General features: G+C 36.4%; 1 protein-coding gene and 1 long non-coding RNA gene across 4 annotated transcripts; one reads left to right on the forward strand and one right to left on the reverse strand.

Annotated features, from left to right (window-relative positions):
• Window positions 1-4,414: 4,414 nt before the first annotated feature.
• On the forward strand, window positions 4,415-7,479 carry LOC130989571 (uncharacterized). The gene is made up of 3 exons (XR_009090694.1): window positions 4,415-4,674; window positions 6,619-6,680; window positions 7,238-7,479. It is a non-coding gene; the product is annotated as an uncharacterized LOC130989571 (long non-coding RNA).
• An 8,272-nt stretch (window positions 7,480-15,751) lies between these two features.
• LOC130989572 (DNA gyrase subunit B, chloroplastic/mitochondrial-like) lies at window positions 15,752-19,452 on the reverse strand. 3 transcript variants are annotated; one of them, XR_009090696.1, is made up of 7 exons: window positions 17,305-19,433; window positions 17,067-17,177; window positions 16,737-16,807; window positions 16,426-16,567; window positions 16,214-16,341; window positions 16,097-16,121; window positions 15,752-15,999 (listed from the first exon to the last, which is right to left on the reverse strand). XR_009090696.1 is itself a non-coding variant. In XM_057913544.1 (7 exons), the coding sequence occupies exons 1-7, from the start codon at window positions 17,452-17,454 to the stop codon at window positions 15,983-15,985; spliced, it is 546 nt and encodes a 181-aa protein (XP_057769527.1). In that variant the 5' UTR covers window positions 17,455-19,452; the 3' UTR covers window positions 15,752-15,982. The 3 variants fall into 3 exon arrangements, 1 of the variants encoding a protein (XP_057769527.1); XM_057913544.1 differs by having other exon boundaries at window positions 16,312-16,341; window positions 17,305-19,452; XR_009090695.1 differs by having other exon boundaries at window positions 16,097-16,341; window positions 17,305-19,432.
• Window positions 19,453-25,519: the final 6,067 nt, after the last annotated feature.

Here is a 25,519-nt window from a genome sequence, read left to right on the forward strand (position 1 = left end):
GTTGATGATTAGTGAGTTTCACTTTCCTTATCAGAGCTTTGTGATTGATGATGTTGATGCATGGTGATAGACGAGTAATAGAGTTGACCAGAACTATGAGGTCACATGTGCGATGTAGAACTGAGTTGAGAAAAGATAAGCAGAGGGACCCACAGTTGAGATAATACGAAGAGAGTTAGAGACTTCATTAGAATTATAGGGAATTTACCCAACATCGCAGTTCATAGACACGACCCTGTTAAGACGAACGTATTATGGAGACCTCAGGGGATGCATAGATACTATTGACCAATTGTACTTCGTAATAGAGGTATTTACCGAGACCGCGTTTATTGTCGCTAGAGTAGTCGTGAGAGTAGACTTACTGAGTCCCTTTTCCGTTTGGTCATATTTCAATTATTCTGCATCCATTTGAACTCATGCAGGAGCTGAGCTATTTACGATTGAGAAATTTTTCCAGATCCACTGTGTTTGAGCCTAAGCCGTTTATGTTGGAAATCCTTACCCCTTGCTTTGACAGTGGACAATTCATTCATTTTCCACTTAGTGGATTGTTTCTACTTCCAGTATTGATTTACTCCCATCATATCATATCTCAGTTTTTATTCTAGTTTCTGTTCTAGCTTTTGATCTTACCTTGATTGTAACTTCTTCATTATCCTCGAGACGACACTGGCTGTTATGGAATCATTCCATTTCTTGAGCTCGTCTTGTACAAAGATAAGACACTTTTATTCATCATATCCTATTCCCTACCACACCTGACAAGAGTTAGGGATGACTAGGTAACTAGGATAGCATAGCAAGAATGATGATTCGTAGAAAGACGATTTATGGGAGCAGTCGTAGGATACAATTATTACGGGACGAGCACAACTTTTCGACCATGGATTTTCTTTTATTAGCCATTTATGCAGAAAGCTAACCATTCCGAGGATGAGAAGAAGTGATGCTAAGCCAGAATAGACAATAGCAGATTCAAGGAGATCGAGATGACAAGTTAGAGCAGATAATGTTTTCCACGATAGCAGACTGAGATGATGACTAGTATAGATGTAGCATCGTCGTAGTATTAGGGGATGTTTTATTTTCTTTATACCCCGCAATTAGTTAGAGTTCTCGAAAGAGAAAATTTTCTTATATATCTATATGACGATGACCAGAGAGTCTCTATGCTTGAGTAGAGCTTTGATTTGATGTTGTGATGATAGACATGAACGATGTCTTTGATATTGAGTTATAAGAATTAGTTCTAAGGTTGATATATGTTCCCTTAGACTATTGCCGAGAAAGAGAAACCGATTGAAGAAAGAAATAAAGTTGTTAATATGAGATAAAGCAATAAAGACGTAGTTGTGTATGATCGACAGTTTGCGATTTGGCTCGATATGCTCCATATCGAGTAGATATTGAGAAACCGATGTCTTTGATATTGAGTTATAAGAATTAGTTCTAAGGTTGATATATGTTCCCTTAGACTATTGCCGAGAAAGAGAAACCGATTGAAGAAAGAAATAAAGTTGTTAATATGAGATAAAGCAATAAAGACGTAGTTGTGTATGATCGACAGTTTGCGATTTGGCTCGATATGCTCCATATCGAGTAGATACAGATGAAAAGATGTCAGAACTGTTTTGCTCCGGACTAAGGCAAGAGATACGAGTCGTTTTAGCGAGTCAGAGTGCGCTAACTTATGTTGAGGCTATGAACCGAGCATTAGGTATGGAACTGGAAATGCAGCCAGAGAGACCGACTCAAACTTCGATGCCACAATCAAACCCGAATTTTCAAACGGGAAATCAGCCTTTTGCTGGACAAGGCCAAAAGGGCAAGAGATAATGGGACGACCGAAGCCAAGGTCCCAAGAAGCCGTGGCAGAGTCAGAATGCGCCACCGCAATATCAGAACCGAGACAAACGGCCTTATGTTGGCCCAACTGCCCCAGCAGTAGTTCCTCAAGGACCGCGAGGGATACCGCCTTGCCGAAGTGCAATAAACTACAATTGGGAGAGTGTAAGATGAGACGGAATACATGTTACACCTGCGGAAGGGTCGGGCACTACTCGAACCAGTGTCCGAATCGTCAGCAAAGTGGAAGCGGAGGACGACCGAGTCACTTTCGACCGCAACTCAAAGCAATGAAGGGAATCTTACCGCTACCTCCACCACAGCGACAACAGCCAGCTTATCGACCACGTCAGTCGAGAAGGCAACCACCAGCCCCGCAGGCGAATCAACCGCATCACCAGAAAATGTTCGCACTTGAGCAGAAAACACCGAACAAGAATCGAGGAAGGCGAGTTGAAAGGCGTACCTATAGTAATCTTGTTCGACACTGGAGCATCGCATTCTTTTATCTCTCATAATTGTGTCGATACCTTAGAATTGAATATAGAGCCTGCTCCGCAACGTCTAAGAGTAACCACACCCATAGGCAGAACTACTACGGTTTCGCACGTGTGCCCCAACTTAGAATTTAAGTTAGAATCGATTAAGCTCGAGGCTAGAAACCTGAGATTGATGCCTATGTGGCACTTGGATATAATTTTGGGAATGGATTGGTTAGAGGAGAACCATGCGAAGATACAATGCAAGGAGAGACGGATATCTTTTCAGCCACCTGGCCAAGAACCTACTTCCTTCATTGGAATTGAGGGAAAATGGAAGAAGACGCCGATTATCTCGGCACTGCAAGCAAGGAAGCTCTTGCGGAGAAAGGATACAACTGCGTATGTTGTATATCTGAACCAGAGGGAGGAATCCACTGCAAACGTTGATGACATGCAAATCGTGCGAGAGTACAAAGACGTTTTTCCTGAGACTTTGCCGGGATTACCACCAGATCGACAGCTTGAGTTTACGATCGATTTAGAGCCTGGCGCCGCGCCGACGTCGAAAGTGCTGTATAGAATGGCCCCTGTAGAGTTGCAAGAGTTAAAGCTGCAACTCCAAGAACTTCTAGATATGGGTAAATTTTTTTGACGTTGGAGACAACGTTTTCTGTAAGTTCTCCCTACCTTGGGGAGTGTATCGTTTTTGAATAAAGGAAAGTTCAAACCAAGATATATAGGACCTTAGGATGTACTAGAGAAAGTAGGCCCAGTAGCCTATAAACTAGCGTTGCCTCCGAGCTTCGCGAACGTCCATGACTGTTTTCCATGTTTCTCAATTGAGAAAGTACGTGTTTGACCCAGAGCACGTCATCCACCAGGAAGAAGTGTCCCTGGAACTAGATTTGAGCTACGAGGAGAGACCTGATGCTATTCTGGACCGGAAGATCCAGCAATTGAGGAGCAAGTCGATTCCTTTAGTGAAAATCCAATGGAGACATCACGATCAAGAAGAATCAACATGGGAACTTGAAGAGAAGATGAAAGAGAAGTACCCAGAGCTTTTTCCCGAAGGTGGATAACTCAAATTTCGGGACGAAATTTTTTTTAAGGGGGGTAGGATGTAACACCCCGTACTTTTCCTATGTTGTGAGATAGTGTCTTAACACTACTGAGAGTACTGAGATGTCGAGATGCGAGACTACTTTTTTTTATGACCAGATAAGACAGTTTGTCTTTTAAATAGAGATACGAGTGAATAAACCAATGATGGAGTTAGAGTGATGAGATTCGAGAAATGAGCTGAGATAGAGATGCTGATTGAATTGAGTTGAGATTTTATTTTATTTCCGACTACCGGGAATAGATTCACCAGATACCGAGTTATCAGAGATTGACTGACCCATTAAGAAAATAGGGATAATGAGTTGACATAGAATCGAGGAAGAAAGAGTGAGAACCCTGATGAAAGGAGTCGGTCAGAAAGAGAGACGTCTAGTTTGTTTGTGTTTGCCGATTGCTTTGATGTGATGTTATGTGAATTTACGTGACTTATTGATTATGTGATTTTCTTTACTTGTGACTTTATGACCAAGTTATTATGATTTTTATTTGAGACTTTAGCATTTGGAATTATGATTAAGTTTCCAAAGCAAGTGTGGTTTATTTTTAACGAGAAATCAAACAATGCCGGTTTACGGAAATTTTTCCAAGCATAATATTTTCAAATCATTTTTCCAACGAAGAGGAATATTATAATTGAGTGAGTGCACTAATGTTAGTGCTATAATTATTATTTTGGTCACATGAATAATTATGCTATGGTATTTTATTAATGAGTAATATTTCCATAATTTTTGTGATTAATATTAATCACCCTTCTCACACTTTATTTTAATTTCCCTACCATATGTTTAAATGCCTCAAATTGCCAAGTGTAGAGATTGAGAGTGTATTATTGAGAGTGTAGAGATTGAGAGTGTAGAGATTAGAGAGAGAAGTGTAGAGATTAGAGTGAGAGAGATCAATGCTTTAATTGCCAAATATTTCCTAAGATTTGCAAATCTCTCAAAGATCAACCATATCAAAGCAAATCTTCAAAATATTTTCTCTCACTTCTCCTTCACCCCATTTTCGCCCATCCCACTTTCTCCCTCATCTCTCACTTTTCCTCCATTTTCCTCCATTATAGAAAACCTTCGGAGCTTCCAAAGATATTACCAAACACCTCAATCCACTCTAAAACCTTCCATAAACACATTCTAGCCACTTGTAATCAAGAAAATCCTTGAAGAAGAGCTTCAAAGTTAGAGTGAGAAAGTGTGAACTTTGGTAAGAAACTTGGGTAAGTGACCATGTTTTTCCATAAATCTTGCTTGAAGGATGTTGTTTGTGTATTCTTGAAAGATTGGAGCAAGAAAATCACCCCCTCCCTATTTCCAAAATTTTCGAGAAAAGTGGGTCTTCGACCCTTCAAAAATTTTTCTTTTTCTTTTCTTGAATTGGGATGAAAAATGAGATTTACATGAGGTATGTTGATGATTGATGTGTGTTGTGAAGTATGTGCCATGAGATGTGAAAGTTCGATGGAGTTTAGTTTACCCAAAAATGGGAACTTTTGAGTCAATGAGTTAAATGATGAATTGATGATGTAGATGAGTCCATGAGATGTATATGATGATGATTGATGGAGTAATTTGGGTATATGATGTCAATTGATGAGTTGGATGTGAGTTAGTTTAACAAAATTAGGGATATGTGTTTTCATGCTCTAATTTGTGAATTGATGGTTTATATGTGAGATTAATTGGTTAAAAATGATAGATCTAGGAATGGATTAAAGATTCATATGTGTTTATAAAATTTTCAAAGAGTTAGTTTAATAAAAATTAGGACTTTTTGATCTATGTGTTATTAAGTGATTTTGGCTTAAGATATGTGTTTTTAAGCATGATAGTAGTGTCTTTGTATTTTTGATTAAGTCTATTGTAGGCTAAATAAAATTTTAACTTAGTTTAGTTTGTATGAGTTTTGAGTTCTTGTATGATGTGAGATTGATGCTTGATAAAATGAGGTCTAATTGCTCTATGATCATTATGTGAACTTTTGCCATGTTTTGTTAAGAGTTTTATGTTGATACATGGATTTTCATTAAAATCTAGTTTACATGATAAAAAGAGAATGAATATGTGAATAATGAGTTATATGATGTAAAAGATCATATTTGAGTATTTGAGTAATTTCGAGCATGAAATTGAAAAAGAGAATTTGTTTGATGTGTTTGTTGAAATGTTTCCATGAGATTTGAGTTGATGATGAAATAAAAAGAGTCGAGATTGAGTATTATGAGTGTTATGTTATACTTGAATGTTTTTAAGTGCTATAAGTGCTTAAAATGAGCTTTGATTAGTTTGCTTCAAAGAAATGTTAAGTTGAGCATGTTTGCTTGTGTGTATGTTTCGGAGTCGTTTTTCAGGACGCACTGACCTACGGTTTTCGAGGGGTTTTTGATATCCAAACGCCATGAAAATTTTACAGTGAGCATATTTAAGAGTCTTGAATATGCCGGTAAAATTTCAAGTCATTTGGACTTCGTTTACGATTTTTATAAATTGTAAAACTAAAGCTGCTACGTTCTGCCGAATTGTTCGGTGAGTATCCAATAGAGTCATCTTTTCCAGTATTTTTCCTTAGCATTCTGAAACCCAAATTTTTATGGTTGATACCTAAGTGTCTTAGATAAGTACTCACCAAATTTCAGACCGTTTGGACAACGTTTACTATTTTTAAAAAATCAAACTTTTCGGTTGCTAAAAACTGCCGAATATGGTAGACTGTGGTAAAACAGTCATATCTCCTAAAATACTTGGAGTTTGTTATTCTACTTTTTTTTAAATGAAACTAGACTCAAAGAGGTTTCTTTTGGTATAAGTTACAACTCCAGGGGAGTTCTTTACAGAGTCTGGTGAGGTTTTAAATTTGAGTCAGTGCAGAGTGAAGCTTGTTTTTGACTTGTCTATGTGTGTTTTTCATATGCTTAAGTGTTTATACTTGTTTATATGCTTGATTGCTATGAGTTTGAGCCGAGTTGAGAGTTAAGTCGATAATAGGACGTGTGAATCCTTAGAAGCCGAGTATACCTAGGGATTGAGTTTTAATGGGTAAATAGACGTTGAGTGAGAAGTTATAGTTAAGATGAGATTGGATTTAGAAATTGAGTTTCTGACTAAGGTTTGTTTTATCACATGAACCTTCGATGACGATGACGATGTGATGATGATAAATGAAGGTCCGAGCGAGACGAAGAAGTAAGTCGCCTGATTTCTTTCCAGGTTGAGCGAAGGACTTCAGGTGGGCATTATTTTTATATTACGTATATAGAGATCCCCTGCGTGTCGTAGGCCTCTTATACGATATTGAAGTGAATAATATGTTTTAACTGTTCAATTCCAATTTAATGAAAATTTTCAATGATGCATGATTGAGTTAAAATGATGCTTGAAACTAATTGACTTGCCGAGTTTTGTTAATAATGACTTGTGTGTTACCCTCTACTGATGAGACGAATTCGGTCCTGCCACAAGCGGGATATTGTGCACAGAGGTGACTGTGAGCCGTCTTCGGGTCGGCCGGTCACGGTACTTGAGAGGGAGGCCTACTTCTCAGTACCTTGATGATGATTAGTGGATGTGGTACATACTTAATGAATGTTTAAACTGCGCAGTTACTTTATTGTGATGTTACGATTAGCAAATTTGCATGCACAGGTTCTTCTCCAACTAAACCCTTGTGTGTTGCTTAATGTGGCAAGTTCAATCTATAGCTCTAAGAGCAGCTTTTATTGTTTTTCGGCGTATGTCCACTGAGTATTATGTACTCACGCCCTGCATGTATTTCTAAATGTGCAGGCTAAGCGAGGAGCGAGATTGGTCTGGTGCTGGTGGGGAAATTGTTTATCTAATGTATCTACTTTATCGCATTTCCATTTTGACGATAAAGTCTTGATGATTGGAATATTTTATTTTTCTTTTGAAATCAAACAATATACTCTCGGTTATGTGTCTTCATACATATAATCGATTCGCCTTTTGCTGCGATACTCTGCATATTATGATTCCTTATGAAAAATGAGCTATACCCGTTTTGTTTTTGTTCTTGAAATTCCTGATATTTATGGAGTTATGACGATGTTGACGTTTTTACCCCTGAAGTTGATTTATGATGATTCCCTTAGCACTTTTTCATGCGAGCTTCCGCTTGATCTTCGATCTATTCTTCTTGTCTTTTATTCTTTTAAAATAGTCGTATCGATACTCGGCCCACGCTATCACTAGCGTCGAGGATCGGGCTGCGACAGTTACTACGGTAACATATGATTTACTAAGGCCTCAAATATATATTTAAATAATGAAGCTCATGAATTCGCTCGTGGAGTTCTTTTGCCATGTGGTCTTCGATGATGTAATTAATTGTCTGATTTATAATTAATATATAGTGCATCTATATACTCCTTCCGTCTCACAAAAACATGAACGTTTTTCCATTTTGTGGTGTCTTACAAAAACATGAACATTTCCATTTTAGTACATCATGGCCCACCACTACTTTTCCTTAATTAATTCATTCCTCTCACAACACCTTTTAAAGTGTGACCCATTTTCCACTTACTTTAACTCTCAACTAACATTTCTTAAAACCCGTGCATTTCTCTTTGTTCATGTTTTTGTGAGACAGAGAGAGTATATTTTTGCTATAAAGAAAACTTACGTGCATCATCCAGCTTTTTCCTTCAACCTAATATTGCATGTGGTGTAAATTAATTACCCCTATGTTTCCTCTCACTACAACAAAAAATGGTTTTCCAGACACCAAAAAGTGCCCCAATATGTGCTCTATTGGGGCACTTCTTATTTTCGGGGCACTTAGTACATGTGCCTCCAAGTATCGTGTCCCAATAGAGTTGGGGGCACTTTTTATGTGCCTCGATATCAATAGATTACCCGACAATTTAATATGCCCCGAGATTGATTTGTAGAGGCACATAAAAGTGTCCTTTAAAATATTTCGAATCCTATTGTCAAGTTTATAGGGATATTTATTTGTGCCTTCAAAAGAAATATTGGGACACTTATTTGTATATTGGGGCACTTATTTGTGTCCTTCGATTAAATATTGGGACAAAAAATGTGTATCTTAAAGTTCGTTTTATGTCCCCAAATTAATGTTATGGGACACTTATTTGTGTCTTTTGCTTAAGTATCGGGACACAAAATGTGCACCGTCAAAATTTATTTTATGCCTCTAAATTAATATTATAGGACACTTATATGTGTCTTAAGATGAACACATGAGACACTTATTTTGACAATCAAAATAAATTAGAGACACTATTATCTGTAATTTAAAATATAAAAGCACTTACTGTACAAATACAATCATAATATATTCTTTTGATATATCAATAAATAGTATCATCCACATTTCAATAACTAAACAATCCAAATGGCAACTCGATATAACTGAAAAATCCTATTATTCATGTCCAACATCAACAAGAAAAATTAAATAGTCACAAAATTTATTATCTTCTATAAGAAAACAAAATGCAAAAATAACACCTCCATGAAGGTCCTCTGATCTTGTTCCTGCATCAATTTTCATCTTCATCCAAAGCTATCTGAATAGAGAAAATAGAATAATAAGTTATAGTTAGACATTACTCGTTGAAACAAATATATATATAACAGTCTCCACAACTATCGCCATAATGTATTCATTCATCAATCCAACACAGGCATAAACATAGCAAAATTACAAAAGAAGACTAAATAAAAGTATTAATTCAACCTATCTCACGCTCGGATGAGTTATTCAATGAATCAAGGATGTCATTGTTTTGCTCACTCATTTGACGCCAACCTCTATTAGTACGAGGTTTTCTTACTTGCACACTAGCAGGTCTTTCAATATGATCTAGGCCTACAGACGTCAATGAGATCATATTTCGATCTAGTAAGCAACTACGTTAAATAAAATAAGAAAACATTAACAAATAAAGAAATAAGTTTACCTAATTGGGTATAAGTTAAATCATCAAAGGAATCGAGGTTGTCATTTTGTGCACGCCTTGGATGTCTTCCACGAGTTCTATGAGATTTCGTGTTTGGCGCCATAATCTGCATGTATCAACATAGAAAGAAAAGAAAAAAAGAACTATATTAATGTGACTAGACAAATAATAACAAAAACGAGGAATATAAAATCATAGCAGATCCAAATACAATGAAAAAAGCTCATATCATAACTCAAACTATGAGCATTTTATTAAAAGATTTAAGAGCCGACAAATCTATAGAAAACTCACAGTGAAGCTTGGATTGAAGGAAGCTCGAAACTGCATCAATTAAAAAAATGCATCAGCTAAGAAATAAAGAAAAAACAACTTAATAAGCCAACTTACATATTTGATGAAAATTGAGGTAATTATATTAGCCAATTAATTCATTAAATTATAAGATCATACTAATCCAGCCAATGTATTAATAGGGTGATTACTAAACAGAAGGAAGATGAAGTACAGGTAGGTTGAATGAAACAATGAGTATGGTACCAATATTAGAAAATAATTAGAAAATCTGGAAACCAATATTTCAAACTTATATATAATTCAAATAAGTGAAACTCGTTCTGTATCAATGCTACACACAAAAAAAAAGAATAAAAATATCATCTCTCAATAAATAAAAAATTCTCTACACATCCCCTTAATAAAGTGCTAGATAAAAAGTCAACTATCCTTTTATCAAATTAAAAACATAATTTAAAAAAATAAAAATATTTCAAGAAGTATGCCAAAATATGTGTGAAGGTAAGAGGAAAGTATATATGTATATATGTACTACAATATACACGAGAGTAATCAACATATGACTAAAATATCATTTAACTAAGAAAACATATATAAATACTAGTAATACTTAACCACAAACTGCAAGGATTATGTAAGCAGCTAACACTAGTTGTTGGATCTGATAACAATACCATTTTCTGCTCATGATAGAAGATGGAGCTAGAAGAAATTAACTGCAAGCAACCATGAGTTCTTACTTCACAAATATTAATTGAAAATTTACAGCATGTTCTCCAATTAACAAATGAATATCGCCCAGTGTATTAACAAATGTAGCAAGCTCACAACTATGTTTTGATCTATCTTCTTCTCAAGTTCACCATAAGAGTCCATGTTTTGAACGGAAGACTATAAAAACACAGCCCAAAGGATGAGTTCACCATAAGAGTCCATGTTTTGTATACTTAAACTAAATATGAAAGGATAAAAGAAAACGAAAAAAGGTTGTTAACTTTTTCACACTTTGTCAACTCTAGAAACTCAGAAAGCATTGCACCACATCCATTAGAAAACAAGGTACAATCACAAGCAGAAACAAAAACCAGACATTTCCAATCCCCAGCTACTGAAATTCTTCCCTGTCAGTTACCAAATCCAAAAGCAACCAAAAAACCCATGTCACTATCCCAATATTCACATGAGCCAATTTCTATATAATTGTACTTATTCAATTCATACTTCATAATAGTTGGGGTGGAGTCTTTACAATGGGCTTGAGCTATCATAAGTAAATCCTAGAATTGAGGGGGGAAATGAACAAGTTAAATCTACAAACAAATAATCAGTTCAAAATTGTACATCATTGATTAAAAAGCCTGAATCGGGATTAAAAATTAATTAAATATCATAATCGGACAAAAACAAGTTTGGCAACCAATTCAGCTTTAGTAAAAAGAAATTCAACCGTCATCTCTCCCAAAAAACAAAAGAGGAATTTCAAGCGAGAGGAAGTGCCTGCATCCCTACCCCACCCCACCCCCCCAATCCATGAAAAAGATTTATGTGAGATTGAAATGGCTGTTGTAAAGTCCTTCCCTTTTTTTGGCCAGCAAACTACAAGCTAAGATTGAAAAATACCAAAGACATAATAACCTACTTAAGATTGAAAAATAACAAATAATTTATATGGATACCTGAAATTGCAGAGAGCAACAGATGAATCTTAATTAGAATTTTGATTCCCTACTTCAATTCAAAACCTAGGCTTCTTCGATGGGGCTTTCAATTGGGGCGAGAACACTGGTGGCAGCGTCGCACAACGAGCAAAATCGATGCCTAGGTTATGGGCAGAAGGTGCAGCGGCGACTGAAGCAGCGAACAGAATGTCGACGGGCGCAGCCGCGGCTTGGCGATGACGACGGTGCAGCGGCGAGGCACAATGAATTTCAGATTTTGAGTATTTTGGCTGGTTTGAAATTGAAAATTGGTGGAAGTTTCACTGATAGAGAACAATGAATGAAGGGGATATGGGAGTGAAATTGGGTTAAGGTTGGAGTCCGCCAAAATGAGGATGGAAATAAAAAAGGCGCGATTCTTCCCCCAAAAAATTTTAAGTACCGAAACTTATAATTTAAAATATTAAGTGTCGCTACATTTAGCTAGTATTCAACAATTGTCTCAAAACATATATTTAGAGACACTTAATAAAAAATGCCTCTAAATAAGTGTCTCAACATATGTTTTTTGTTGTAGTGTCTTAATAAACTCTTAACCACTTGAATTCTGTGAAAGACACGAAAACTGAAGTAAAAAAAAGAACTCCACGCAAACTCAAAACAATTCACAATTCTTTGAAGTTTGAACCAATGCCATATATTAACAATCCTTTGAAGGATACGAAAAAGAAAAAGAAAAAAAAACGACTACTTTGAAGGCACAATCGTCTCGAAACAGTGAATTCCGTCAAGCTCCGGCGCGATTCTTAGCGGTCGGAGCTCCGGCGATTCCTTGGGTAGCGATGCAGAGGAATTGACATATTTGCCCTTGATAGTATTAGTAGGTGGCGGAGACCTAAAGAAGCCAAGTTTGGAGGCGAGTTGATCTGCCATCACCACTTCTCCTCACCGTGATTAGTCAAAGCAGTGCATAATAAAATCTCGTATGCACAATATTATTAATATAAATGAAGAAATAACAATTTTTGAGATCTCGTTCTAAATCATGTAAGCTAATTAGATTTTATCTCACTGTGAATCCATTTCAATGTTGAAATCTCACAAGTATCTATAATTAGTTAAGACAAGTTAAATTAACAACTTAGATATTTTAGTCCTTACAAATAGATTTCCCAAATCTATTATTTATTTCTTTCTTTCTACTCAAATTATCCATGTGATCTTCTACAATCGCCGACCACCACATGATCTATAAGGTAGAACACTGGACTATTTACAGTATAATTTAACGAATAAATTAAATAGCAAAATCATATGGCAAATTAATGCTTTCTTACAAATAGAGAAATATGAAGCCTACTTTGCAGTATACAAACTCTAACAATCTCTCACTTATACTCAAAACATGCTCACAAACAGAAAAATAAGGTATTCCAGTATGCAAGTAGCTTTAGCTAAATCATGCTTTGCAGTATACAACTCTAACATTTTTCTTCTCATTCATGAAAAACTTATTTATGTTCAACTCAACTTTTTTATTTGTAAAAGTTATATATAAGTCATCAAATTCATTGACGGCATAAGTGCAAAACTTACTACCAAATTACACATATTTTATAGAACTAAAAGAAAAAGAAAATGCTACTCTCTTCGTTCATAAAGACTATACAATATTGGGTGTGGCATGAATTTTAATAAAATGGTTAGTGGATATATATTTATTGGATGAAGAGTCCCACCATTAGAAATGAGTGGTTAAGTGTGGGCCATTGGTGATGTTTTGGTAAATAAGAAGTATTTGTATGGTTGAAATATAAGGAGAGAGTGTGGGACCATGTTATAAAAATGGAATGTACGTCAAATAAAGCAATTGTTGTATACTCTTCGTGAATAGAGGAAATATCTAAATGCAAAATATTGAAAGGTTGTAGTGAGGATAAATTGTGTGATTCTCAATACTAATTTCCAATTCTTGCATTCTTAATCAATTTACAAGGAATATGAAAAACAAAAATGAGCAACTAAAAAAAATATTTCATCCGTCCCATTAGTAATGTCTCGATTACTATAATTAGACGTCCCATTACAAATGTCTCATTCATTTTTTGGCAAAAATTTAGGGAACTAATTAACTTTAGAGGTGGTCTTGGGTACACCCGAGTTGACCCATATCCAGATCCTGACCCGCATCTTGATCCAAACCCGCATCATGACTCAAATCGTGTAAATGACACTATTCAGTTATACAAATGACACTGTCTGTAATTGACATTATTCTATTATACAAATGATACTGCGTATAAATGACACTATGACATTATAAATGATACTGTGTATAATTGACACTATTAAAAAATATAAATGACACTTCCTGTAATTGACACTATAAGATTGTAAATGACACTATAATATTTTAAATAATACTATAAGATTGTAAATGACACTATAACATTTTAAAATGTTACAGTGTCATTTATATAATTGAATAGTGTCAATTATAAGCAGTGTCATCATTTGTATAACTGAATAGTGTCATTTACACGACTTGAGTCAGGATGTGGGTTTGGATTAGCATGCGGGTCAGGATATGGGTACGGGTCAACCCGGATGAAACCTCATTGTTCCTCCTCCTAAGTCTGGCGGTCCGCTTAAACTAGAGGTCGTCGACTAGGAAGATCCCATTGTCGCCTATATCCTTCCTATTTCCGGCGGTCCGACGAAAATAGAGGACGCTGATTGGGTAAATCCCACAGTCGTGTTGCTTCCTCCTGTATCTGATGAAAAATGAGGCCGCCGGCTGGGAAAGTCCCACTGTCTCCTATATTCTTTCACTTATTTTCTGGGTTTTATTAAGCATGTTTCAACAATAATCATTGTTGGGAACTTAATGGAATATCATAATCCTTGTTTTGATGATACCAAAATCCATAGGCCTTAATTGTAATAGACTAAAACTGTTCGAACTCAAGTGTTAGAGTTCTTTTCTAGTTTAGTTTGTTGTTCTGAAGACTGAAGACTGAAGGACGAAGGACTGAAAACTGAAGAGTGAAGTTGCCAACTGAAGTATTAGTTGAAGAATCAGTCCGAAACTGATTACTTAATGCGTGCCACGTGGATTCAGCGGACTGATACTAAAGTCAAGTATCAGTTAAACATTCTTCCTCGGACTGAACCTCCAACGTTAAAAGGAAGCCACGTACTCCAAAGTACAGCCGCATTAAATGCAGAGATCTCATGATCATCATTCTCTGCAGAGGTCATTCCTATTTGGTCGCTACTTTATCAGAGACGTCGCATCTCCTGCTCTTCAACATAGCCGTTCTCACCAAACAAGGAACCTCGAAGATTGAAGCCTCAACCCAAATTCAAAAAGCTCTCCAACGGAAGAAATCTTGAAGATGTTCTCCGCCAACAGATCTATTCAAGACATCTCCTATAAATAGCGCTCGAGGATCACTTCTATCTTCACCGATTCAACGACATAAGCAGAAACTCTGCCAAAATTGTTTCTCAGCCAAAGCTTAACCTCTCCAAAGCTTGAATCGAAGAAGAGAATACCAACGCCAAAAATCAGTCACTGCTGATTACATACATTCTCTTAGACCTTAGGCAAACCTCTGTTTACCTAGAGCCTAGGTCAAAACTAACTCCAAAGAACTTGTTCTTTGAAGTTTAGTTGGCAAGATTTCAAACCTCCATTCGACCGATAGAATCGAGTGTTTGAGTTCAAAAGGAGTTCAGGAAGGTACTCTGACTCCGTGAGATCCTAGTGTCAGTTCGTGCTAGGAGTGAGAAATCACTACTAGAAAAACGCTCATAGATAACGGATTTTATCCGTTATCTATGAGCAAAAAAACTGTTGTGTATAGTGGTGTTATCTATGATACGTATCATAGACAACGGTTTAAAAACCGTTATGTATGTGAGAATAGATAACGGTACGAGACGCTCATACATAACGGTATGAAACCGTTATCTATAATGATTATACATAACGGTTTATACCGTTATGTATGAGGATTTTTCCGTTATGTTTTGTATTTTTTTTGTTTTTTTTCCTATCATAGTTAACAGTTTTTTTTCTATACATAACGGTATGAAACCGTTATCTATAATGATTATACATAACGGTTTATACCGTTATGTATGAGGATTTTTTCGTTATGTTTTGTATTTTTTTTGTTTTTTTTCCTATCATAGTTAACAGTTTTTTTTTCTATACATAACGGTATGAAACCGTTATCTATAATGCTTATACATAACGGTTTTTGCACCTTATAACAGTTTTTTTTACTTCTTATAACGGTTTTTGCACCTTTTATAACAGTTTTTTTGCACTTTATATAATTGTAGTATATTTTAAAATTTTGCAATTTTTATAAAATGACAAAATGATAAAATCAACAATAACAATATTATATATCATCCAAAATATTCATACATTATCATCCAAATATAATGAAAACTTCACATATATTCTATTTAGCTAGATGTTTAATTAAAAAATATTACAAATGCGAGCAACTTGCTAGACATTTGAAACGACGTTCTCTGCTTCAGCCTTCTCGTTTGTAGTAGTCCTCATAGCTCATCGACTCCCATCTACTTGATCCGCCAAGATGATAAACTCAATCACAATAATGAACTGGAGAATTAAAAAAATCCAGCAACATGTGAGTTACATAAGTAATCTTCAAGATCTCAATGTTCTATCTATATTGTTAAAATGAGAAGAAGATTACCCTGCACCAACACGAGCGAGTTCACCTGCAAAACATAGCCAACCCGAGCTTCTTAAATAAAAGAAATATGAAAGAGATATTTCAACTCTGCTCTCTCTCACAACGTTATATATATATCGTATGGTTGAATATAGTCCGAGGGAATGAAGAAGGGAATAACTGAAACATCAATTACTTAGCATAATTCTATTCACACAAGTCAGCCCCTCTCTTACATGTTCGCCACTTAAAGTAATATCTTTTTCCTGTAAATTGAAATCAAGCCTTTAGAGCAGATATATCAATTAAAAATAAAACCAGCAGAAAATATTAAAACAGATGTAGGATACCTTAATGACTTTAGACTTCTTTGCAAGATTGTTGAGGGTTCTTGTTAATGAAGCTTTGACACCATCAATGTGGGTGCCACCATCAACTGTTCTAATGCTGTTAGCATATCCTAACAATGTATCTGAATAAGAATCCGAACACCTGTATGAAGATCAACTAAGCGCAATTAACTTCCCAAACAAAGACAGGTAATTCACATCGTTCTTCACTCGACATTATTGTTTCTTTGTACTTAGCATGGCATCACAAGAAGGTTAAAGCAAAAGAAGGAATAAGAGATATAGGAAAAAGGAAACTTATAACTCTTTACCATTGAAGTGCAATATCAATTGATATCCCCTCTACTTCTTTTCTGAATCCCACAACTTCATGCAAAGGTTTCTGGACCAGACATATTACATGAACTGATAAAGCTTAATAATAGATAGCAGAAAGTTATTAAACCATACAGTAATTATTGAAATACTACCTTCAGATTCACTTTTGAATATGGCTAATTAGCTTCAAGATTTTCAGTGAGAAATGAAATGAAAGTTATGAAACACTTGAGAAATTCAAGTGATCACAAGTACATCAAACTTTGCAGTAGTTACACTGCCAGTCAATCACAAAAGAGAAGCCATACAAACATCAAGCATACCTTATCAGTATTAAGCCACTTCACATATTCAATTAATCCTCCAGCATAGCTGTACTCATTATGCACCGTCTTCTCTGGGTCCACATCCTGCTTCTCAAGAGCAATTGTAACCTAACAATTGAAAAAATAAATTGTTAAGAATTGGCAATGTACAAGGACCACATAGGATTCACAATTAAAATGCTGAAATGTCCACAAAGACCACAACCAAGACCAGATGTGAAAACTAATGATATACCTCAGGATTTAGAAAAGCGAGCTCCCTGATTCTGCTAGATATTGTGTTGTAGTCAAACTCAATTTCTGTTGTAAATATTGTAGTAAAAGAAAGGCTAGTCAAATGATGTTTTTTAAGGAAGCATTGTTGAATCAAATTCAAAGAAATCATTACTGAGTCCTCCAGCACAAATAAACTAGTAAGTACTTTTTTTTAAGAAAAAGATCAACCTTCTTTGTCTGGCAAAAAATGTATACGAGTCAACCACACAATTGACCAAGTTCCTGTTCAAGATCAGAGATTCCTCCAAACTTGTTACTTCTTTCTCGATTACTTATGCAGATTTCTAATAAAGCTCCTCATTAGGAAGTATCCCATCGCAAAATATGTCACTATCCCTACAGCCCTCACAACTCGAACTAACTAACCTGATACAGGATCACATATAAACCATATCAAATGAACAATGCAAGACTCAAACAATAGGAAGCTATTGTTATAACTGCTACATGCACTACATTTTATCCCCTTCACAATAGAAACTTCACACTGTAAAAGCAATCACTACAATCTCCTATAAGGAAGATGATTATACTTCTAAACTATTAACCAGCAACAATCCACATTGATAAACATACAGAATCTGTCACTATTACTTTTCCAGTGTTTGTAGCAAGAAAATTTCATTTATCCCATATAGCATCGAATTAGTTCATCTCTTAGTCTTTAATAGTGTAATATATCTAAAAATCTGGACTTAATAGAGTCAATATGTTCAAATCCTTTTATAGATCAATTTGGGGAAGCCTCTTTCTAGATTTGAGCCCTAATTTAGCAAAAAATCAAGTCCTGATTGGAACAACACAAAAATGAAGAAATAAACTTCCCTGAACGGTGGAGGAGGGCAGGGCTCACTCCGGCAGACAACGGGGTTGAGATTGGAGCTGGGGCCGCGCGGCAGTGTCTGGAAACTGACGGTGGTGACAGGAAAAGGGCGAAGGTGACTGGGCGGCGGGAGACGGTGGCAGGAGGTGTTTGGCGCTGCTGGTATGGTGTAAATCGCGCCGACTGGTGGCTCTTCCTCGGCGTTCATGATAGGAACGATGGGTGGCGCACGAAAGCCGCCTTGTGTAGATGCCGGGAGATGGTGGGGGGCAGCGGTTCTGGAGTGGGTCGCGGTGGTGTTGCGCTGCGTCGAAGGCGGCTGGGCTGGTGCTGTGGTGGTCGGACAGGTGGTGCGGCCGGAAGAGGGAGTTCAGCGGCGGATTGAAGCTAGGGCACGGCGGCGGCAAGGAGCCGCTGTTGTCGCCGGAGTATGGAGAGAAGATGGGGCTTTGGGCTGCGCTCGGAGGCGGCGGCCTTCCCGCCGTGCGGTCGACGGGAATCGGTAGGGAGGTGGCTGTAGATTATAGATCTAGGATTTCAGGCGCGGTGTGGTGTGCGTGCATTTAAGTCAGAGAGAAAGGAGATTAAGAGGGAGACGAGGGTGGGCGGCAGCGGCGCGACGCAGCGACAAGGGTGGGCAGCGACGGGCCGGCGCGGGGCAGCGGCGCCGGCGGCGGAGTCGAGAGGGGAGAGAGAGAGTCGAGAGAGACAGGGAGGACGCAGGAGGAGGCAGGGAGATTAGATGTGAGAGATGAAGAAAACTAGGGCTTCTAGTTTCTAAATTTCCTAAATAAAATCTTTTTTTTTTCTTTTTTTCAGTTTTAATATTCAATTTTGGTATTTAGATTTCTAATTTAGATTTTATATAAGTGTTACTTAATGATAAAACAAAAAAATGTTATGATTTTTTTATTTTTCAAAGTCTATATCTAGAAATAAATTCAGATTTTAGGATAAAGAATTTATATGTTATTTTTTAATCTAATATAATATAATATAATACTATAATTTTAAAAAAATTAATAAAAAAAATTATACACAACAGTTTTTAGATACGCTCAAACATAACGGTTCCAAAACCGTTGTAAATGACTCTTATACATAACGGTTCTTTAACGTTATGAATAAACCGTTATAAAAGATGGTCATAGATAACGGTGGCTTAACGGTTTTGTAATACCGTTATGTATGCAACTAATAGATAACGCGAAAAGATAACGGTTTTTCAAAAACCGTTATCTATGGATATAGACAACAGTACATAGATAACGGATTTTTTCAAAACCGTTATCTATTCCTAAAAGTGCGCTCATACATAACGGTTTTTGAAAAAAACCGTTATCTATGCACTGTTATGTATGTAAACTTTTGTAGTAGTGAATCCAACAAGAGTGAAGTTGTTGGTACTGAAGATTGGATCTTCAGTTGATTCGGTTGTGTGCACCCGGCTAAGCACACGGATAGGGTTGCAGTGCACCCGTAAGCACTTGCAGAGTGAAGTTGTTGGTCTGATCAACCGACCGTGGATGTAGGAAATGTTTTCAGAACCACGTAAAAATCTCTGTGTTATTTACAACTTTCAGTTTTACTTCCCTACTTGTGTTCTTACAATTGATAACTGAATACTGATTAAATACAAAGAGAAACCTAAGACTAACAACGTGCTCAACAAAGGCTATTACGAAACAAAAGTATTTCCGCTGCGTATGTTATCAGTTTGACTGATCTATCTTCTGATAGTCAGGAAGATTGATAACATCTCTGTTTTAGCAAACTCGACTGAAGCCTAACGTGCATCAGTTAAGTTCCAGTGACTTAACCGATAACTCATTACTGAAGAGTATTTCAGTATCAGTCGTCAACCCTGTTTGGTCAAAACTCTTTTCAGTAAACAGGTGTCTAAGTTTGTGTGTAAAGTTTCGGTTTGATCTCTACCTTGAGATCCCTCATATTTATGAAAAATAGCCTATAGGTGTATTCCCCTCCCCCCCCCATACACCTATTCGAGACCCTCCAGAACTAACAATCATTTTTCTCTCTCCTATTATTTTACTAAGAGCTCACTCTACTGAAATTTGGAATAATTTAATTACATGTAATAAATAAACTTAATTTGTATATAAAAATTTAAATTCCGCCAAAAATTTAAATTTTAGGTGAACTTTGAGTTAAAATGGTTAAGTAATTAGTGTATTTTAAATTTTAGGTGAACAATTTTGATCACTATTTTATTAGCAACAAAAATACTGCAACTGACACAGTGTAATTGTAGCAATAAACAGTAAGTCGAGTATCGTATCCACTGAGACTAATAAGCGAAACTATCCTAAGTAATCCCAATTTAGACTATCACAATATTCTGGCAAGCAGAACAATGATAAACGAATTAAAATTAAAATCGTGCAAAGTAAATAACGCAAGAGAATAAATCAAATAATAAAAAGCTCTGACCTTAGGGATGTACTATCGTTAATTAAACACATGCATTCAATCTATTGATTCAATTATCAATTTAATCTAGCCCTGATGAAAGATCACAACACTATTCATAAGCTTCTCTAACAAACACCTACGAACGTAGATTAATAAACCTCTTATCACATTCAAGACTCAAATGAATAAATTAACTTCCAATAGCACATAAATAATAACTTCATATAGCTTCACCTGTCGCATTCAAGACTCAAGGCTAACACTATATCATGCATTCCTGAATCGACTGAACAATTATCACATTCAAGACTCAAACTGAACAACTAGACATGTAAACTATTGATCAGATAATTCACAAGATAATAAGCACTAGGAATCATGAATCGCAAGCTGGAGGGAAAAATGATATCAATAAATCAAACACACATATTTAATCAATTATGTACAAACCCTACGTTCAGATTAAGAAAACTAGCCAGACATAGCAAAATAAAACATAAACATAATTAAAAATAACATAATTGTAAAAACTGAATTAAATAAAACTAATGAACAATCTTGAATCTTCAATCCTTGTAGAAATTCGATCCAAGTTCTAAAAACTAGAAAACAATGAAAAATAAAAGCTATAAAACTAAGAAATAAAGTTGGGAACCCTAAATAGGTCAAAAAAAGACCTATATAAGCACAAGAGATAAATACAGTGTAGAACTCGAAAATACTAATAAAATCCAAAAATCCCGCAAAATCCCAAAAATTCGAAAATTCTCGTCGGGCACTATTCACTGCGCGTGCGACTTTCTTATTTCGGTCATATCTCCGAACTCAGATTTGCGAACCGTTTGCGCCTAAAAACTTATATCGAAATGAACTACAACTTTCAATAAGACCATGGGTCCAAATTCAGACTACATATTTCTATAAAATTCATCAAAGTACGAACAAGTAACATATTTCACAAGATAAAGCAATTTAAGCACAAAATAATCATCAAACACTCAATTTCCTATAAAATTAACATCTTATGAACACTAAAAATCATGGAAAAGTGAGTGTTATCAAATTTCCACCAACTCACTTTGTCTACTAATATTTAAACAATTCTTAATCTCCTTGCCCAAAAGTAATGAGACATTACTAATAGGACTGATTGAGTAATAATAAAAGAATACGAATGACATATACCAATTTCCAATGTGAAATATACGAACAAAAAAAAACATAATTGTTGAAGTTCAATAAAAAAATCTACGTGAGAATTATGAGTGGACTTTTATTTAGATTCTCAATTGATGAACTATAGTAAAATTTTAATATGGGATTAAAGCTTTAAGACAAATAAGAATAAAGAATGGGGAAAATGTCACATAGGATTGTGAAATTTGAAGGAATATTAAACTGAATTAACGTTCCGCTTTGCCCGATGATCGTTTCTTGGTTATTATTAATTTATCATACAACGATTAATCCTAACATGCTCCTATGAATTTAATTGTTGCACATTGGTGTTAGGATTACCTGAAGAATTCAGAAGAATTCGTCAATTCGTCGCTGAACAGGTCAGCCAACTTCAACGCTCCGTTTTACCCCTCAAACGACCTCCAATCGTATTTTGTGCAGAAATACGATTTCTTCGTCTTTGAAAGAGCTTTCCGTGGCTTCCTGTTTCACCTCAATCGGAGTTCTGTAGAGGAAGTTATGGCTGTTTTTCGGAGACTGCCAGAACTTGGTTTCCTGCGAAAATCTGACTCCAGCTCAGATCTTCTGAACTGTATCCCGCTCAGCTTTCACCGTTGGATGGACAACGAGCTGTGAAAGTCCCAAGAGAGAATTATGCCTTTCACGTTTCCTGCGCCTGACAGCTCTCTAAAACCCTAATATTTTTATCAGTGTGTTTCCCTAAGAGCTGACAGCTGTATTTAATTAAAAAATTAAATACGTGTAGGCGCTAGAAATCTGTGGGAGACGTTTTTCCTCTTCTTCTAGGGCTAGGAGACTTTGGGCCAGTCCAGGGACCAGATACAAGGAATAAAGATGGGCCTCAAATAAATTAATTCTCCATGGTCAGCCCAGACCATAATTAATTTATAAATATTAGTTCATTCCACTAGAGAACCAATATTGACTTACCCCTTTATTGCCGGTGATGAGTCGGGGCTTGTATTTAGACTTATTAAATCTCCGTATTTAAAATATCCGACATCCATTAATTAATTATAGCTCTGACAGCTTAAATTAATTAATCTCTTTATTATCCTTAAGCAGTACCACTCAAACCTTATTATTGCGTCTGAACTTAATCAACCTGCAGGGTTTAACGCAATAAACCTTATTGAGCTCCTTAAGGGGATGTCATTATCCTATACCGGATACGGGTACTAATACAGATAATCAAATATCATATATTGACCGCTATCACCCATGCTACAGAGTACTCAAGTTACTATATAACTCTCACCCATAGTAAGTCAAAGTGATATACGAATCAACATATATATTTGAAATCTTATTAGTATTAAGATTCTATTAAGTCACCGAGATCTTGATTCTTCACTTATGTCGGATAGAAGAATGCATCTCACTGTGATCCTATCAATACGTTATGACGTACCAGTAGAGACAAGTAGTCAAGACAAACTACTTCCATCTATACTGCAGCCTAAACCAATAACTTGTCCTAGAGTTATTTCGGCTGTGATGATTTTATATCTCTTAAGGTTATTCCAATTATATGGTCTTCTGTGATCTACAACACACCATATAATCTACTTATATAGAGATAAAGAACATACATATACAATCTCCTCATAGCTTTCAGTATACAAATCCAACAAAATTGTGGTGCCCTTAACATGTATTGTTGCATATAATTAATTTATAATAGACATATATTTATGAAAACTATAAACAAAATTACTTTGAATCGATCTGTTGGAAAACTTATGAAACATCCTTGCCTTAGTTTTGATGATACCAAAACACCCAGATTTATCCTCTTGCTTAGGTCTTTTCACTGAACTCAAGTGTTAGAGTTCATTTGCTTAGAATAGGACCGTTGTCTGAAGACCAGTTGTTTGAATAACTGAAGACTGAAGGCAGCATAACTAAAGCGTATTGAACTAGACTACCGAAGGACGCACCCTGACTGAAAATCATCAGCCACCAGTCAGAGATACTCATGCAATTTATGTCATAGTCGAACTAAAGTTCAAATCAAGTACCAGTCGACATTCTACATCAGACTGTGTTGGGAACCTTGTGGAATATCCTAATCCTTGTTTTGATGATACCAAAATCCATAGGTCTTAATTGTAATAGACTAGAATATTTTTGAACTCAAGTGTTAGAGTTCGTTTCTAGTTTAGCTTGCGGTTCTGAAGACTGAAGACTGAAGACTGAAGGACGAATGAGTGAAGACTGAAGACTGAAGATACCAACTGAAGTATCAGTTGAAGAATCAGTTTGGAACTGATTACTTAATGCGTGCCACGTGGATTCAGCGGACTGATACTAAAGTCAAGTATCAATTAAACATCCTTCCTCGGACTGATCTTCCAACGTTCAAAGGAAGCCACGTACTACAAAAGTACAGCCGCATTAAATGCAGAGATCTCAGGATATCTTTTATCTCTGCAGAGGTCATTCCTATTTGATGGCTACTTTATCAGAGACGTCGCATCTCCTGATCTCAACATAGCCGTTCCCACCAAATAAGGAACCTCGAAGATTGAAGCCTCAACCCAGATTCAAAATGCTCTCCAACGGAAGAAATCTTGAAGACGTTCTCCGCCAACGGATCTATTCTTTACTCCTCCTATAAATAGCGTTCGAGGATCACTTCAATCTTCACCGATTCAACGACATAAGCTGAAGCTCTGCCTAAATCGCTACTCAGCCTAAAGTTCAATCTCCTCATAGCTTGAATCGAAGAAGATAATTCCAAAGCCAAAATCAGTCACTGCTGATTACATACATTCTCGTAGACATTAGGTAAACACCTGTTTACCCAGAAGCCAAGGTCAAACTTGCTCCAAAGAACTTGTTCTTTGAAGTATAGTTGACATTCGTTCAAACCTCCTTTCCCTTCAAGAATTGAGTGTTTGAGTGATTCGGAGCCTGACTCTGAGAAGTCTTAGCGCGTGTTGTGCTAAGCAAGAGAAGTCTTGGTGCGTGTTGTGCCAAGCAGAGAAGTCTTGACACGTGTTGTGTTAAGCAGAGAAGTCTTAGTGCGTGTTGTGCTAAGCAGAGAAGTCTTAGCACGGGGTGTGTTAAGCAAGAAGTCTTAGCACGAGGTGTGTTAAGTAGAGAAATCCGACACTAGTGAAGTGTGGGTGCTGAAGAAGGGTTTTCTTCAGTTGTTGGTTTGCAGTGCACCTGTTAAGCACTTGCGGAGTGAATTGTTGGTCTGATCAACTGACCGTGGATGTAGGAAAGTGTTTTCTGAACCACGTAAAAGACTTTGTGTTATTTACAGCTTTCAGTTTTACTTTCTTATCTGTGTTGTTTCAATTGATAAACTGAATACTGTATTAATGCAAAGTGAAGCTTAAGACTAACAACTTACTCAACCGAGGCTATTGCGAAACTAAGTTTAATTTCCTGCTACGTATGATATCAGTCTAACTGATCTATCCTCTGATAGTCAGCTAGAGTGTTATCATCTCTATTTTAGCAAACTCGACTGAAGCCTATACGTGCATCAGTTAAGTTCCAGCAACTTAACTGATAACTCCTTACTGAAGAGCTTTCAGTATCAGTCGTCAACCCTATTTGGTCAAAACTGATTTCAGTAAACAGGAGTCTTAGTTTGCTTGCAAAGTTTTGTTTCGATCTCCGTCTTTGAGATCCCTCACTTTGAGGAAATAAAAATAGCCCATAGGTGTATTTCCCCCCCCCCATACATCTATTCGAGACCCTC

This window comes from Salvia miltiorrhiza, chromosome 6, assembly GCF_028751815.1.
Source record: "Salvia miltiorrhiza cultivar Shanhuang (shh) chromosome 6, IMPLAD_Smil_shh, whole genome shotgun sequence".
NCBI classification, from domain to species: domain Eukaryota; kingdom Viridiplantae; phylum Streptophyta; class Magnoliopsida; order Lamiales; family Lamiaceae; genus Salvia; species Salvia miltiorrhiza.